This window comes from Colias croceus, chromosome 9, assembly GCF_905220415.1.
Source record: "Colias croceus chromosome 9, ilColCroc2.1".
NCBI classification, from domain to species: Eukaryota; Metazoa; Arthropoda; class Insecta; order Lepidoptera; family Pieridae; genus Colias; species Colias croceus.
The window spans coordinates 5592782-5608123 of record NC_059545.1 but is presented as its reverse complement, the minus strand read 5'-3'; the positions used below and the strand labels follow the sequence as shown (position 1 = coordinate 5608123).

Below are 15342 nucleotides of genomic sequence, written 5' to 3'. Positions count from 1 at the left end.
TTGTAAACTATCTTCACTTCTTTGTAGGTGTTTGTAAGCATATGGTAGAACTTGTATTACGAATCAAAGAAATAAGAGATGGTTCTAAGCTTAATATCACATACTTAATATCTACAAAAAAATACTAAGTACTAACTTCCACTCAACGATCGATAGGTAGTATGGAGGAAGAAAACATTATAATTTACCATGACTGATATACCTACCTAACTATTTAATAAAATAGACCAAGAATTTGAACTGCAGGCTACATGTGCGTCTTCCAAGTTCCATGATAATAAGCAATTTGCTTTAATTCACCGTAAAGGAAGGTTTTTTTTTCTAATGTCGTCCGATCCCGATAAAGTAAAGTAATGCTAGCTTAACATATCGTATTTGTACGATAATTATCGTACGTATCGTGCGTCACGCGACATGCGCTACACAGACCAAAAAGTTTGAGACGATGTAATAAGTTTCACTTTAACCTCCTAAGACCCCGCGTACAAAATTTTGTACAAAATAAAATAGTGTTATCTGACCCAGCTCTGTCATATAGTGTATAGTAGTAACCGCCCCTAAGAGCAATAAACCTATAGAGTACTTGTATCGAGCGTATACAATTTACATATATTTGTTTCTCTCTATCTAAAGAAAACGTCGTATGAAAGAATGAGACAGCTATAGACAACAAGCTACGTTTCAACATAGTCATGGCACCATTTTTACTATAGGTACGTATTTAGATAGATAGAAGGTGATAGTGATGGGATGTGCTTCAATCGATAAAATCGTGAATGTATTTTGCATTTACGGATTCATGAAATAATAAATAAAAAAAACAAAACTTATAATTAATTTCAGTTGAATACATTATTTGTATATAATAAATGCGAAATTATGCGAGAATGGATGTTATTCTTTCACTGCGGAACCGATTACAATGAAATTTTGTACATACACACATAGGTTAGGTTTTATCCCGGAAATCCCACGTGAACGGGAACTGTGCAGAATTTTCTTTAAAAATGCGGGCGGAAAGCTAGTATATTATAAAATAAATTTTAAAACTTGAAATGTAATTTAAAATAAAGAAGGAAATGATGATAAAGTTAAAGGAGTGAGGAGAAAGGCACAGTCAGCATGAAGGAATCATGCAGCATTTTAACAAGTTAATAAAAGGACAGTCTTAATGAAAACATTTTCCTAACATCCTACTAATAAAGCGAAAGTTTGTGAGGATGAATGTTTGTTACTCTTTCACGCGAATACTACTAAACCGATTACAATGAAATTTGGAAAAATTACTTTTGATCCCGTAAATCCAACAGGAATGGGAACTATGCGGGTTTTTCTTTGAAAACGCATGTATATTAAGTATGTATTTCAATAGTAGTTTCTCATCTAAGAGAACTGTCATTTAATCAACCGTTTAATTTTCACATAGTTACACATTTAAAGTAACTTATGTGTAAAAAATTTCAAAATAAAAATTCACTCTCTTTAATCAAATGTATTTATTATCTAACTACAGGAACAAAAAAAACGTAAGCGTTATGCCTCCTCCACACTACTCGCGAAGTTGAACGAGGTTAGACGAATAGAATAATGTAGAGAGTCACTTCGGCTTACTTCGTCCAACTTTACCTCGCCTCGGCCGAATTCCGTTTGTTGTCGGTTTTTGCGCCCGAGTCAAAGGGCACGAAGTTACCTGAAGTTCGTTCTGAATATGAACGTATGCGCTCCTCGCGAAGTTGAACGAGTGTGTAGTGTAGCACCGCGGACTTCAGTCAACTTCGGCCGAGTACTTCGCCGAGGAACTTCGCGAGTAGTGTGGAGGAGGCATAAGATTGCACAATTCTTCTAGAGTATCCATCTTGATAACACGCAGGCTCGAAATGCAGTGAACACAATATAGCAAATTGTGGCGGCGTCCAATCAACTCATGTCTCATGTTTTATACCCATTTTTTATTTAGCTCTGGAAATCTAAAACAAAATGAATTTATTAATAATCTGAAAGAGAAATTAATAAACAACAAACGAAAACTAAAACACATAAGGCAAATAAAACAACCACGTGGCCGTTTTATTTTCCTGCGGTAAAAAATTTACATCTATTATTTGCAACAACAACTACATAATATAAATCTGATATAAGAAACAAAATAAATAAATCAACGTTAATATGAAATAGATTTTTTGTCATAAATCGATAATATACGCTAGATGTGTTACAACACTACGGTGGTAAACAAAATGCCAAACGTGATATTATTGTGACATTTTTTTAAAATTATTTCATTATTCTATATTCCACAACCCCATAAAGTGGGTAAATGTTACAGTTACAACATAAAATTACAAAAAAGCGCTTGATAAAACCTTCAAATAGGTTTAAAACATAAATATTTATCAATTTGCTGAAAATCGCTTACCGATGGAAAGATATTTGCACATTGTTTTTATCCAAAACTCCCATTCGACTAGTGATAGCCGGTTGATAAACATACAATAGTTATTGTAGCACACTGACAAATAAAAAGAAACACTGTACACTTTATATTTTCTAAATATTTCGTTAAAAACACTTGACGCACTGAGCCCACCAGCTGGTTGGAAAACAAACTGACTACCGGCGCGCTACGTTTGAAGACAGTGCAGATACTCTATCGCTATCTCAATCTGGTTTATGCTGTTATTGACTAAGAGTAAGTAGATTAGAAAATATGTATTTTGTTCTGTCTCAATATAAGAACTCTATAGGTTTATTGCTCTTAGAACCGCCCAGTGTACAATTTTTTGTACTTATTCTTTTAACAACTGTAGTTTTTTTCAAATCTTCCCGCGAATAGTTTCACATGTCAAAATTACTTAAATAGTTTGTATTGTCTATCTTATCAACGCTGCCAACAAAAAAATAAGTATATTTTCAAAACTAGCTGTGATGAACGACGAAACCTGCCGCTCCCTCGTGCTAAGAGTAAGTTTAATCTCAAAATACTTATATAATCACTAGTTTTCCCACGTCACTTTTAATGTTATTTTATACTATAAGGTGTAAATATTACACACTATTAATATTTTTTGTTGCTGTATTGAATAAAGGTGATTCACAAAGTCATCAATTATTTTGTTCAATATATTGTACATTGGTTCTCAGTATCAAACGTTAGGTATCTGCTTTTCATAGAGTGTAATTTTGTTTTTATTTTAGATTCTAATGAAAATGAGATTCTTCAGTGTCTAAATGAATTAGAATATGAGTCAGAAGCTGAAGAGGACCCTTTTGAATATAATAAGACAGATGACGAGTACATGCCAGATGGAAGAGAGGAATCTTCATCTTCAAGTTCTTCTAGTGAAGATGAACAGCCGCTTATTGAAGATGACAATGATGATTCTCCTTTTTGCGAGGATCAAGTCGCAGCAGAACACGAATTCGTCTACGTTGGACACGTGATTGTAGTCGTGGAAGAAATATTATAAGCACTCGCGGAAGAAGGTAGTCGTGGGAGAAGAAGTCGAGGACGCGTAATTTAATATTGCCTTTAATAGAAGTTAAGTCTAAAGATCTTAAATGGAAAAATTTTGTTCTCTATTTAATTTCTATAATAAACTTTATTTTTTGTAATTTTGATTTATTATTTTCTCTGCTACATTAAGACCCACTGTACAAAATTTTGTACAAAAGATAGAATTACAGAAGGTGACCAAAAATGTCCCATAGACACCTGGTATTACGGTAAAAATACTTTCGAAACCATAGAAGGTATAGCTTCAAAATTACGACGTTTTACGTCTCTGGGTCTGACAGCAATAAATTAATTTGTGCATAATTTTGTACAGTGGGTTTTTACGACTACCTTTGGTAGTTCCGATCTGGGTCTTAGGAGGTTAAAAATTATTATCTAGTTAGGTACTTACCGATGAAAGTTATTCCTTTGCACTTTTCCGTTATTTGAGCAATATCGTAACACACACGAAGGCTTATTTGATACGTTTCACTTTAAAACAAATAAAAAATGAGCGTGCAGTTACGCCATATTGCGTATGTTGAGCGGAACATAAGTGATGTAGGCGGTGTCGTCTCCATATGTACCTATATCTCAATGTTCACAATTCCATTTTTTTACATTGAGTTAATATTACTACGTATGGAGGAGACACCACGAACAAAATCTGTGCGCCATTTTTTTGCTCTAAGTTTTAAAAATTATTGGTACTTACCGATGAAAGTTATTCCTTTGCACTTTTCCGTTATTTGAGCAATATCGTAACACACACGAAGGCATATTTGATGCGTTTCACTTTAAAACAAATAAAAAATGAGCGTGCAGTTAAGCCATATGGCTTATGGTGAGCGGAACATAAGTGATGTAGGCGGTGTAGTCTCCATATGTATATCATGTTTTTTTTAATAGGTATTTCAAGCAAAAAATAAAGGTATCAACTAAGTACATAATATCATATAATAATGTAGCTTTTATATTTACTTTAGATTGGTGTTGATAATACAATATGGGTTAATAGGCGCCGTGTGAAATAAAAAGACCAAATTTAATACATCAATTTATTAATCGGAATTTTAATACTGTATTACATAGAAGAAATGCACTTCTTAGAAACATTCAGAAGACCTCCCTTTGGGACAGTTTTATACGGAGCCTCTCTCCATTTTAACATACATACAATCGAGTTTGAATAAATACAAACTATGTACTTTTATAATGAATAATATTTATGAAGATCTGCATTGCCACATACTTAAAAATCTATTTATATTTTTGACAAACCGTAATTTGGAAAATAAATTCTTAAATATTTTGTATAGTTTAGCATGTACTACTATATGCCTATGAGATAATCTGGTTGATTAAATAAAATTTTGCAAATAAACAACAAATAATAAAACCTTTTCATAGCGTTAGTTTGTCGCTGCCACAAATTTGTCAACAACATCATCACAACAAAAAAGTGGGATTCACTTATGAAAAGAAATACCTACAAATTCAAGTCGGTGACTGCTTAGAAAGATGTTTTGACACATATCCAACATAGTGAATAATAAATTTTGGAAAAAAACACACAGCACGAGAAAACTACCAATATAAATACAGACATCTTAATTCATTCAGTCAAAAGTGGAACGAGTATAAAATATTCAAATAGAAATAATCATAATCAGTCTTGTTTAGAGAAAAGTTTAATCAACGCGAAGTGTTTAATAAACGCGCCTTGATAATAATATTTATCATCACACAATACAATATGTCAGATATGATGTCATTCCTTCTCTTGGACGTAACTAGTATATAAATTGCCTGTTAAGCTACTTAGTGTTATTATCACAGTTGTTTAGTAGAGGTGGGTACAGTACTTTGTACATATTTAAATACAGGAGCTCCCCCTGCAAATCCGTGACCATACTCGACATGACACGCTTGCCGATATTATACGCAACTATCTACTCTAGCCCGGCCGTCCTACTTCGAATAAATTATCTTTGTATAACAACTTTCACAAAACTAACGACAGTTCAGGCTAGAAGAATCATCTTTTAGATGAAAATATGCATAATTATACTCTATCATTGCAGTCTTTCTCTTATAATGTACATAAAAATTAAACCTCGTATCTGACATGTCTTATACGAGACCCACGTATTGTTCACCCCATACAAGTTTTTACCCGCGCGTCATAAACATACATCATCCATCATCCGAGATGCAGTCTAGAATGGGATTTCGAGATAATAACTATTACGTCCCTTTTGAACTGTTACAATTTTGTCACCTCAAGATAAAACGTGAAACTAAACTGAATAACAATAAAATATTAAACCTTACACCTATCATATAATACATCTGTGAATGACCTGAAAGCTTTGTAGTCACAAACATTCTTCATGAAATTCGCTCAAATAGTCAAAAAATATATTTTTTGTATAGTAAAACACTTTCCATTCGGAAGTGTTCTTATGTATTAACAATTGACAAACGAAACGATAGGTTATAGGATACAGTAATGAAATATCACAGATTTTTACCTCTTTGGACAGTAACGGGCTTCTAGAACAATTCACAATAAATACCTGCTTTATTTTGTACCAATTGACCTCTTTCCGCAGCCCTTAGAACCCCTTTACGTACAAAGAATCTCCAGTAAATAACTACTGATGTAATGTGTGATTACAAAAATAATCGAAAAACAAATCTGACGAAATCACTTATTTGTCTAAGAAACGAATTGTAACCGTAGTTCGATTATTCGTATTAACGATCAAAATATAATCTTCCTAAGTTAAATGCATGTATTTACATTTCTAACTTTGTTGAATATCATAGGAGGAATTTAAAATTCAAAACCCTAATGTCTATGCTGTCTTCATAGACTCATACTTCTAGGCATAATACTCAATATAAGATCTAATTCTCGTAAAAAATAATGTTGACTCATAATGTGAGCAATATCACATTATATTACAAAAGAAAATATATGTCTTTATCTGGCAATACAGATGGTCTCGGTTGTATCAAAAGCATTTCAATTTTCTTATACTAAGTTGTCCCCCATTTTCACTGGATAAGATCATCATTAACAATAAAGTAATAATTTATATAAAATATTCAGATACTATATCAGCATTTGAAAACCTTCCCTAGAATTTCACACATCTTCTATATGTTTCGTGCATTTCGTACATCATACAGACATTTAAAACGAAAGGCACCCAGGGATACATAAGAGGGTACCAACACCGACTACTCTAACAAATAGTGATTTTTTAAATCTAAAGGTGGTAATGACTTACTGCTCATTTAATCCACCATAATTATATGGACCATTTTTTGCTAGTCACAAAGCACAGTTGCTGGCCTAAATTATTTGTATATAGGTAAATTATAATTAAAATATTATATCCATAACAGTAAAGTATTATTTATTGGCAATTTTAATTAAGAATGGTATGTCAAATATGAATATTTTCAAGCGTTTTCACAATGTGACTAACAAAAAATTATCCCTAAAACTAACACACTTATTATATATTTAGTAATTGAAATCGATCTGAAAGATAATTCACAAAAACATTTAGTTTACAATATCCAAGTATGTAATTGTCTCTCTCAAAAAAACCAATCATCTTTTTTGTCAAAATAGAACAAGCCATACAAATAAATGTGAATTGCAAGCTTTCAATCAGATCTAAAATATTGTTAATTATTTTTAAATGATAATAAAAAAAACACCTCCCAAATTTGAAATGTAACTGTTACAACTAAGTACGAATCAATCAAGTTTTAACAGCATTCATTAATGAGACACCCAACTATCATGAAAAATATATGATATGATAAACAAATTAAAGTGCGCAACCTATAATTAAATTTAGGATCGCCAGAACCTTTTACACCTAACACAATTTTAAAATTAACTCTTCTTTGATTTAAATTAAATACAAAACTAAATAAAAACTTCCCTTTGTAAACATGGAATTTCATGTAAACTACTCTAAAATACATTTTCTGGCAAACCCAAAGGATTGTAGTGTTTATTGTTGAACAGGAGCAGCATATAGCAGAGGGCCTGGGGGTAGGTGTGGGTAGGGCACTCCGGCGCCGACTGCAGCCTGGTATCCGCAGGGGCCTCCTCCACCGACACCGCCGCCGTAGAACTTGCCTCCTATAAAAAATAAATGTCAATACAAATAAAAATTAACAAAATAATTACATATACAGTGTATGTCTAAAAAATGTGAACAAAATGAAAGTGCAAAAAAATTGTCTCCATACAAAAACATACCAAGCATTTCCTGATGATGAGGATGCATTTGTGGATAGTGAGCAGTAGCAGCAAAGTGAGGAGGCGGTGATCCATAGGAGGAGCCCGATCCACTCGACTTGTTGCCACTGTTGTTATTACCGCGATATTGTTGGCCATTGTTACGCTGGTTGTTGTATGGGCGTTGTTGACCATACCCGTTTTGGTTGTTGTATGCATTCTGATAACCATTGTTATAACCGCCCTGGTATGTGCCCATCGAGTCAAATACATTGGGACTTGGGAATGGTACTGGTTTCTGGTAATTGTTTTGTCTGTAGCCTTGATTATTCTGGTTCTGGTTTGAGAAGCGTGGTGGTTGTTGTGTAAAGTTCTGTGCCTGGAAAGTATTCTGTCCGTCATCACTGGATCCATTAGCCATCTTGTTATTCCACTGGTTGCTCTTTTGGCGTGGTGAGCTTGATCCACTGTTGTTTTCCTTACGCTGTTGCCAACGGTTGCGGCCTGATAAAAGTAATAATATTAATACTTGATCATTGTTTTTTATATAAAAAATAATTTAAATCTTAAGTGCTTTTTTACCAGAGCTGTTGTTGTTGGTTCTTGCCATTTCATTCAATTTTGCAGGTGGATTTTGTCCAGTTTCCCGGAGCACTCCAACGAGAGCGCGAGCTTGGCGGGCATCTCCACTTGTGAAGTAGGTGTAAGCTGTACCAGACTGCTGGCAACGTCCAGTGCGACCTGTTACAAAAATTAATATGTGAATTTAAATTTATTATTTCTTTATTCTAAGTATAAGGCATACATTAATAAAATAATTATTTATTATTTAAAAGGTATATTACCAATTCTATGAATATAATCTTCAGAGGAATTAGGGTAATCAAAGTTGACAACAAATTTGACATCTTCCACATCTAATCCACGAGCAGCTACATCAGTGGCAATAAGTATGGTTGTAGCTCCATTACGGAATTCTGTGAGAACAGCATCTCGTTCTGGTTGCGACTTGTCCCCATGGATGGCCAAAGCTTTATGCCCGTTACGACGCACGGCACGCGCAATATCATCAACCTAAAACATAATTAAAATTTGTATTTTTTTTTTTATTATTAATTTTTTTAGAAGTTCTCAAACTCATATAATGTAAATGAAACTTACTTTCTTTTTGGTCTCTACAAACACAATGACTTTATTGTCTTTTTCAGATGCAATCTCTTTCAGTAGGTTACTGAGCTTCATTTCCTTCTCATGTTCTTCACAAACTTCAATGATTTGCTTTATGTTGTTGTTGGCAGACAGGTTAAGAGATCCAATGTTGACTTTAATGTAGTCAGTTAAGAAATCTTCAGCCAAAGCTTGAATCTCTTTTGGCCAGGTTGCAGACCACATCAAAACTTGACGATCAGGGCGGATTTGTTCAATGATTTTACGGATTTGAGGTTCAAAACCCATGTCTAACATCCTGTCAGCTTCATCAAGGACCAAATAAGTGCAACGGCGCAAGTTGGTTGTGCCCCTTTCCAAGAAATCAATCAGACGTCCTGGTGTAGCAATGACAATCTCAACACCTCTTTCTAAATCTCGAGCTTGGGGCCCCTTGGGGGAACCACCAAAGAGGCAAGTGTTTCTGATGCATCCACGGGCACTGTAAGCTTGGGCTACTGATTGAATTTGCTGCGCCAATTCACGGGTAGGTGCCAGAATGAGAGCAATAGGACCATCACCTCGCTGGATCCTCTGTTGATGAACAATATGAACTGCTGCAGGTAGCATGTATGCCAGCGTCTTTCCAGATCCAGTGGATGCAATACCAACCATATCACGACCAGATAGAGCAATAGGCCATCCCTGTGCTTGGATACCAGTAGGTTCTTCCCAACCTTGTTCCTTGATAGTGTTCAAAATATGGTCTGGGAAATTGCCTTCATCAAACTTCTGATTTGGTCTTGGCACATTATTACCACTTACAGTAATTTCCTTAGTAGCCCTGAACCTTTGGACCTCATCATCAGTACGAGATTCAACATTGGCATGTGGTTTATAGAAGTTCTTTTGAATTGTTTCAAGTTGTCCCATGTCCCAAACAGGTTTAATTAATCCATCACCAGGATGTTTGGCTTTTCTGCTCTGTAATTTGCGGTCATTGAAATCTTGATTTTGTCCATTGTTGGAATTAAAAACTTTCTTTTGAATATACTGTTGTTGTTGAGCATTTGTTGGAGATCCATTTGGATTATTGTAATTTTTGGGAGCAAATCCATTCTTTTGGAAGCTATGTTGTTTAGGACCACCAAAATCATTTTTAGAGTTATAGAACTGCATATTACTTCCAGATGCTTTATCACCCTCATACTCTTTCTTTTGCATCTGATTGTTGTTATAATTGTTTCTGGGTCTATATTCTTTTGGACCCCCAAAATCGTTCTGATTACCATTTTCATTTTTGTGGCCATTAAATTCTGGCCTTACACCATTGTAATCATTTCTGGGCCTAAAATTTTTGTTGCCCATATTATTTCTGGGGGCAAAGTTCTTAGGGCCTCCAAAGTCAGGGGGTCCATTGAAAAAAGGCATCTTACCGAATTGTTCATTCCGGTCTAAGCGAGGTCTGAAACTGAAATGTAATTTTATAGAAGATTTACATTTGAAATAAAAGTATAACAATAATACTTTTATTTTAAAATGATGATGCTTAGGGATTTTTCTGTTCAATATGCTTTTATTGACTTCAACTGTTTTAACCTTTACATCTTTACCCATTTTTTATCCTGATAAGGATCACAAGGATTCAATAATTTTCTTATACTCTGTATAAGAGTGAGAAACTTTAGTTGATTCTATCATTACATAAATTTTTATTTATATAGATGTTGACTTTACTTACTTTTAATAATTAAAGAATAGAATTGTTTTTATTGTGCAAATATTAATATTTTTTGATTTAGTATCAGTAAACCTTCATTTCATTATGCTATTTAAAATCCAATTTATTTGAAAAGCAATTAGGAAACAAATCATTAATCAGAACATTATAAGAATTTGTCTGTTATTATTTTAGATCTAGTTCAAAATAAGAAAATACAATATCTACCCCAACTTCACCCATGGTAATGTTAATAGCCTATTGCATTCAAGGACCATGTAAATATGAAACAGTAAAAAAATTGACTTTTCAATTAAATATTGGTTCGAATAAAAACCTCGTAAATGCAAAAAGTATACATTCAATGCATTGCACAATAATAAAACATTTCTTGGAATAATATTTTTCATGACTAAACAAGGGTACAAGTACTAGTCAGATTTTTAATTAGACGAAGTAAACTGACGTTTACTGTGTTGTCAGTTTTTGAAAAATCTGTAATGAACGAATTCGCCTCGATCTTCTAGTGAATATTTAGTGTGTAACAATATAATATCAAATAAACACAACAATGACAACAAACACAATGTAATTTCTTACAATTAATGAAAGAATTTACAAAAACAATAGCTAAACAGCATAACAAAAATAAAACCTGATAGTAATTACATTATCTACTAGTAACTTATATCTTATATAGCCTTATATATTATAAAAAAAGGAATAAATTTATTTTATAGTTTCAAATGATTTACTATTCACACTCATTGTTTATTCATCTGATTGAATGAGAAGTGAATTCCTCACTTTAATTATGGCAATATTATTTTACAAAGTGACATTAGCTGCCGTTAGATAGCTTGGGTCTTGGTCTAATAAATGGTCATTATGTACCTAAAATGTAAAAATGTAAATGGTCTAAATGGAGATTATGTCCGAATCCGAATAATATCTAGATTAATAAGTAGCTATAAGTATAACCACATTGCGATGCTATAATTAAAATATATAAAGTTGTATTTCCGCTTTATGTAGCTTAAACGACACGAACAGCAAGCTATAGGTACTAGAACAGCTAGCTATACAAGTCTACCTATACTCTATAGTTCTACACAGTCTAAGTAGACTCGATACCTATAACACTAGATATATACGCAATCGACGCGTATGAAGGTCAATAATATCGCGCATGCTAAATAAGATCCACAAGTATAAAACAAAAACCAAATGAATTTTCCAGAATATCTATTGATTTCAAAGATAGTTTATATAACCAATACAATGGTGATTTCTAGCATTAGTTTTAAGCTTGAATATACGTATTGAATAACATTTTTCTATCCTCCATTATCAGCTGGACAAATTGCATTTCACAAAATGGCCGCTGCCTCAACCTATTCCATTAAAATAAAACAATCACTTTCTAAGTTAATAAATAATACGAACAAAATTAACTTACATTGGATGTTGATTATGAAAGCTGTTGTACTGCATTTTGAAGCTTTTAAAGACCTCGGGAAAGATGTTTTATACGTGGTGGTGTAGGATGGAAAGTATCTGAAATTCACTCAAATTAGAATACTACAACAAACTAATATTCTAAATGATAATATTTACTCAAAATGAGACTTAAACTTACCTCTCAAATGAGAGAATTTAGAAATTTAATAAATTTGTCATTCACCAGAATCCACCTTACAGACCCGGCGAACGAACAACTCGATAATGAAAATATGGCGGACGTTCACCGGAAACGGCGGAAAGAGAAAAGCGGAAACAGTTATATGTATTGCTATTATTAAAAAATAATGGAGGTTTCTGTGAGGTTCGGGTTCGTTTCTGCGAGGTTTCTTAATTAAAATAACGTTTTGCAATTGCAACTAAATGTGTGGCTTCTTTTCGTAGTGTAAAATTATTTATTACATTATACATGAAAGAAGTTGTCGGCAAAAAAAAACTCGTTTGTCTGCGAAAAAAATTCACATCCATGACCACGACTCTTACCACGACTTTTCAATAAAGAATTAATTAATTATTTTATGTGGTATATTATCACAGAGGTATATTTATATCACTACTTTTTGGGACATTCTTGTAGTTTTCCAATTACAGAGCAATAATGGTCCGCCGCACATAATTATTATTATTGACGGTGCGGTCGGTTCGAAGGTTTTTTCTTCCGAACTTGGTGCGGACCGTACCAATTCGCGCGTGTGGCCGGGCGATCGCACCGGACAGCGCTTTAGTCACAGTTTTACCGCCAAACAAAACAGACGTCGGTCGATTGTGCGGTCGATGGTCATCAATGGTGATGGCGTCGGATGACGTGGCTATTACTGAAAAAAGATTAATAATATAAATGTTAGAGTGGTTAGAACTCTACAAAGATTTATGATATGACTGCATACGTCTGAACGAATCCCTGTCTTTTAAATATAATTTTGCTCATTCTTTTCTCTTCGTTTTCTTCTTTTCAATGGTTGTACTTGTACTTGCTACGACGATTGCCGCAATTATCGCGATATTAGCTTCTTTGGATAAAGTTGGAGGCATCAACTCGACGCACTAAACAACACTAAATAAAAAAATAAAAACGAATATCAATAAAAATTACAATACTTTCGCCTCTATCGACAATATCGAAAATTTCAAAAAGGGATAATTTGCGCCTGTAATTACTACATTAGCAACATAATAAATTATTAAGTGTATCTATTTTTTTTATACAAATTTATTTAGCTCAGTCGGCCGCGAAAATTCCAATATGTATTTTAAATGTTTTTTTTAAAATTCGTGTTTTTGAAAATATAAAACTCTGGGTGTTCTACTCGTGCATTTAAAAAAGAGAAGCTCCTTAGATATCACTACAATCCATACTATCCATACTAATATTATAAATGCGAAAGTAACTCTGTCTGTCTGTCTGTTACTCAATCACGCCTTAACTACTGAACCCATTTGCATGAAATTTGGTATAGAGATATTTTGATACCCGAGAAAGGACATAGGATAGGTTTTATCCCGGAAATCCCACGGGAACGGGAACTATGCGGGTTTTTCTTTGACTGCGCGGGCGATGCCGCGGGTAGAAAGCTAGTATAGTATAAAACAGAGTCGCTTTCTCTTTCCCTATGTCCCTTTGCTTAAATCTTTGAAACTACGTAACTGATTTTGATACGGTTAGTCAGAGCTTGGTCAGAGCGGAAAGCTTATCAAATATGAAAAGAAGTTGACACTGGCAAAATGTCCTCGCTCATTGCCATCATTCAGAAAAAAATAAACTGTCCAAGTCAAACTCAAAAATGACAATGTAAAATCATTAACGCTGGCAGCTCGACTTGTGTAACTTGTACCTATTTATGTATTTATAATTAGGTATATGCAGGGGGGGGACACTTAGAACAAACTGACATTTATTAAAGAAAGCCACGCGATCTATACTTTGGCGAGTAAAAACTTATTTAAATAAGTTTATATTAAATCCCCAAAAGATGGCATCGCACTTTCCGAAGTTTTTGCAAAGTGAATAAAGATATTTAAATAAATGGAAATTATTCTTTAAACATTGTTTTATTTTAATAGATCGAATGCATGTCTTACTTTTTTTCAAATTCCAATAAATAATTTTGCGATTTCAATCGCTTCATATGGTATCAAATTAATAAACTTGCAACATCTTCTGAAAGCTTCTCAGTGTTGTCCTATATGAAATCAATGCAGTAAAATAAGGCAAATGAAAACCTTTCTTTATTCAAAGTTTAAATGAATTAGAACAATAATCTCAGATTTTTAATTCAGTACCTATCTTATCTAGAACTATAATTATTCAGGAAAATATTTTACATAAAAAAATAGTGCGTCTAACTAAATAAAATACTGAAAACGTCTTATTTAATTTACATGAAAAGTGTTAAATATGATTTATTAATTGGTAACATTGACTAACTTTTTTTTTGTAATTTGTATTTGATAATTCTGTCATAAAATGGCGGCGACTATACGTGAACGGTGAAGTTTATTTACGTTAAAATTACTTAATTAGTTCATTTTGTTGATAATCGTGTGAAGTTTATAGTTCTCGTGAAAGTGTGGTGAAAGTGCGTTGAATCGAGCCCTACGTTCAGGCTTTCAAAACGTTTTACTGTAAATTATGTGCACGGACAGTTTTGTTTTAGATAAGTACTTAAAAATATGTAATATTACAATATGTGAAAGCATTTAAAAAATAAAGAACTAATTTCTTTTATTGTCGTTTTCTTCATTATCCTTAGTAAGTACTTCAATTTGTTTTAAGAAATTTGACTGAATTATACCTATTTAGCACTTCCAAATATCTCATTTTTAAAGACTCCGTATTTATATTCATATAATGAAACTAATATAAATACTCATTATATAAGCTAATTATCTTGTAATTATTACAACTGAAAAGTTTTTTTTTAAATCACCTAAATCTTTAAAAACCATCCATTTTGTAATCATTTAGATCTTAGTCTTATTTCTAAAATGTTGAAAATAAATGATAATAAATCAGTTGTAGGTATTCTCTGAAACAATATCGCTCTCCTATTTCAATAACGACGCAAATATAATATGTGAGCATTTATTCCAGGCACATTATTTTTGCCTGAAATGATTATTCAAATTAAATTGCGTCGTTATTTATAGAAGAGTAGTGATAAAAAAAATATACCTACTACCTATGTATATTAA

General features: G+C 33.0%; 1 protein-coding gene and 1 long non-coding RNA gene across 2 annotated transcripts; one reads left to right on the top strand and one right to left on the bottom strand.

The window, feature by feature from the left end:
- The first annotated feature begins 2772 nt into the window (after positions 1-2772).
- On the top strand, positions 2773-3612 carry LOC123694490. The gene is made up of 2 exons (XR_006751818.1): positions 2773-2961; positions 3196-3612. It is a non-coding gene; the product is annotated as an uncharacterized LOC123694490 (long non-coding RNA).
- Positions 3613-4537: 925 nt separating this feature from the next.
- LOC123694141 (DEAD-box ATP-dependent RNA helicase 20-like) lies at positions 4538-12393 on the bottom strand. The gene is made up of 7 exons (XM_045639460.1): positions 12269-12393; positions 12089-12186; positions 8925-10380; positions 8609-8837; positions 8346-8504; positions 7785-8267; positions 4538-7664 (listed from the first exon to the last, which is right to left on the bottom strand). Exons 2-7 carry the CDS (start codon positions 12121-12123, stop codon positions 7534-7536), a joined length of 2493 nt encoding a protein of 830 aa, XP_045495416.1. The 5' UTR covers positions 12124-12186; positions 12269-12393; the 3' UTR covers positions 4538-7533.
- Between the last annotated feature and the right edge of the window lie 2949 nt (positions 12394-15342).

Coding starts and splice junctions, on each gene's coding strand:
- LOC123694141 (XM_045639460.1), bottom strand. CDS start 12,123: ATGCAGTACAACAGCTTTCATAATCAACATCCAAT. Junction 8,268..8,345: donor AACCAACAACAACAGCTCTG/GTAAAAAAGCAC, acceptor TACTTTTATCAG/GCCGCAACCGTTGGCAACAG. Junction 7,665..7,784: donor TCATCATCAGGAAATGCTTG/GTATGTTTTTGT, acceptor TATTTTTTATAG/GAGGCAAGTTCTACGGCGGC.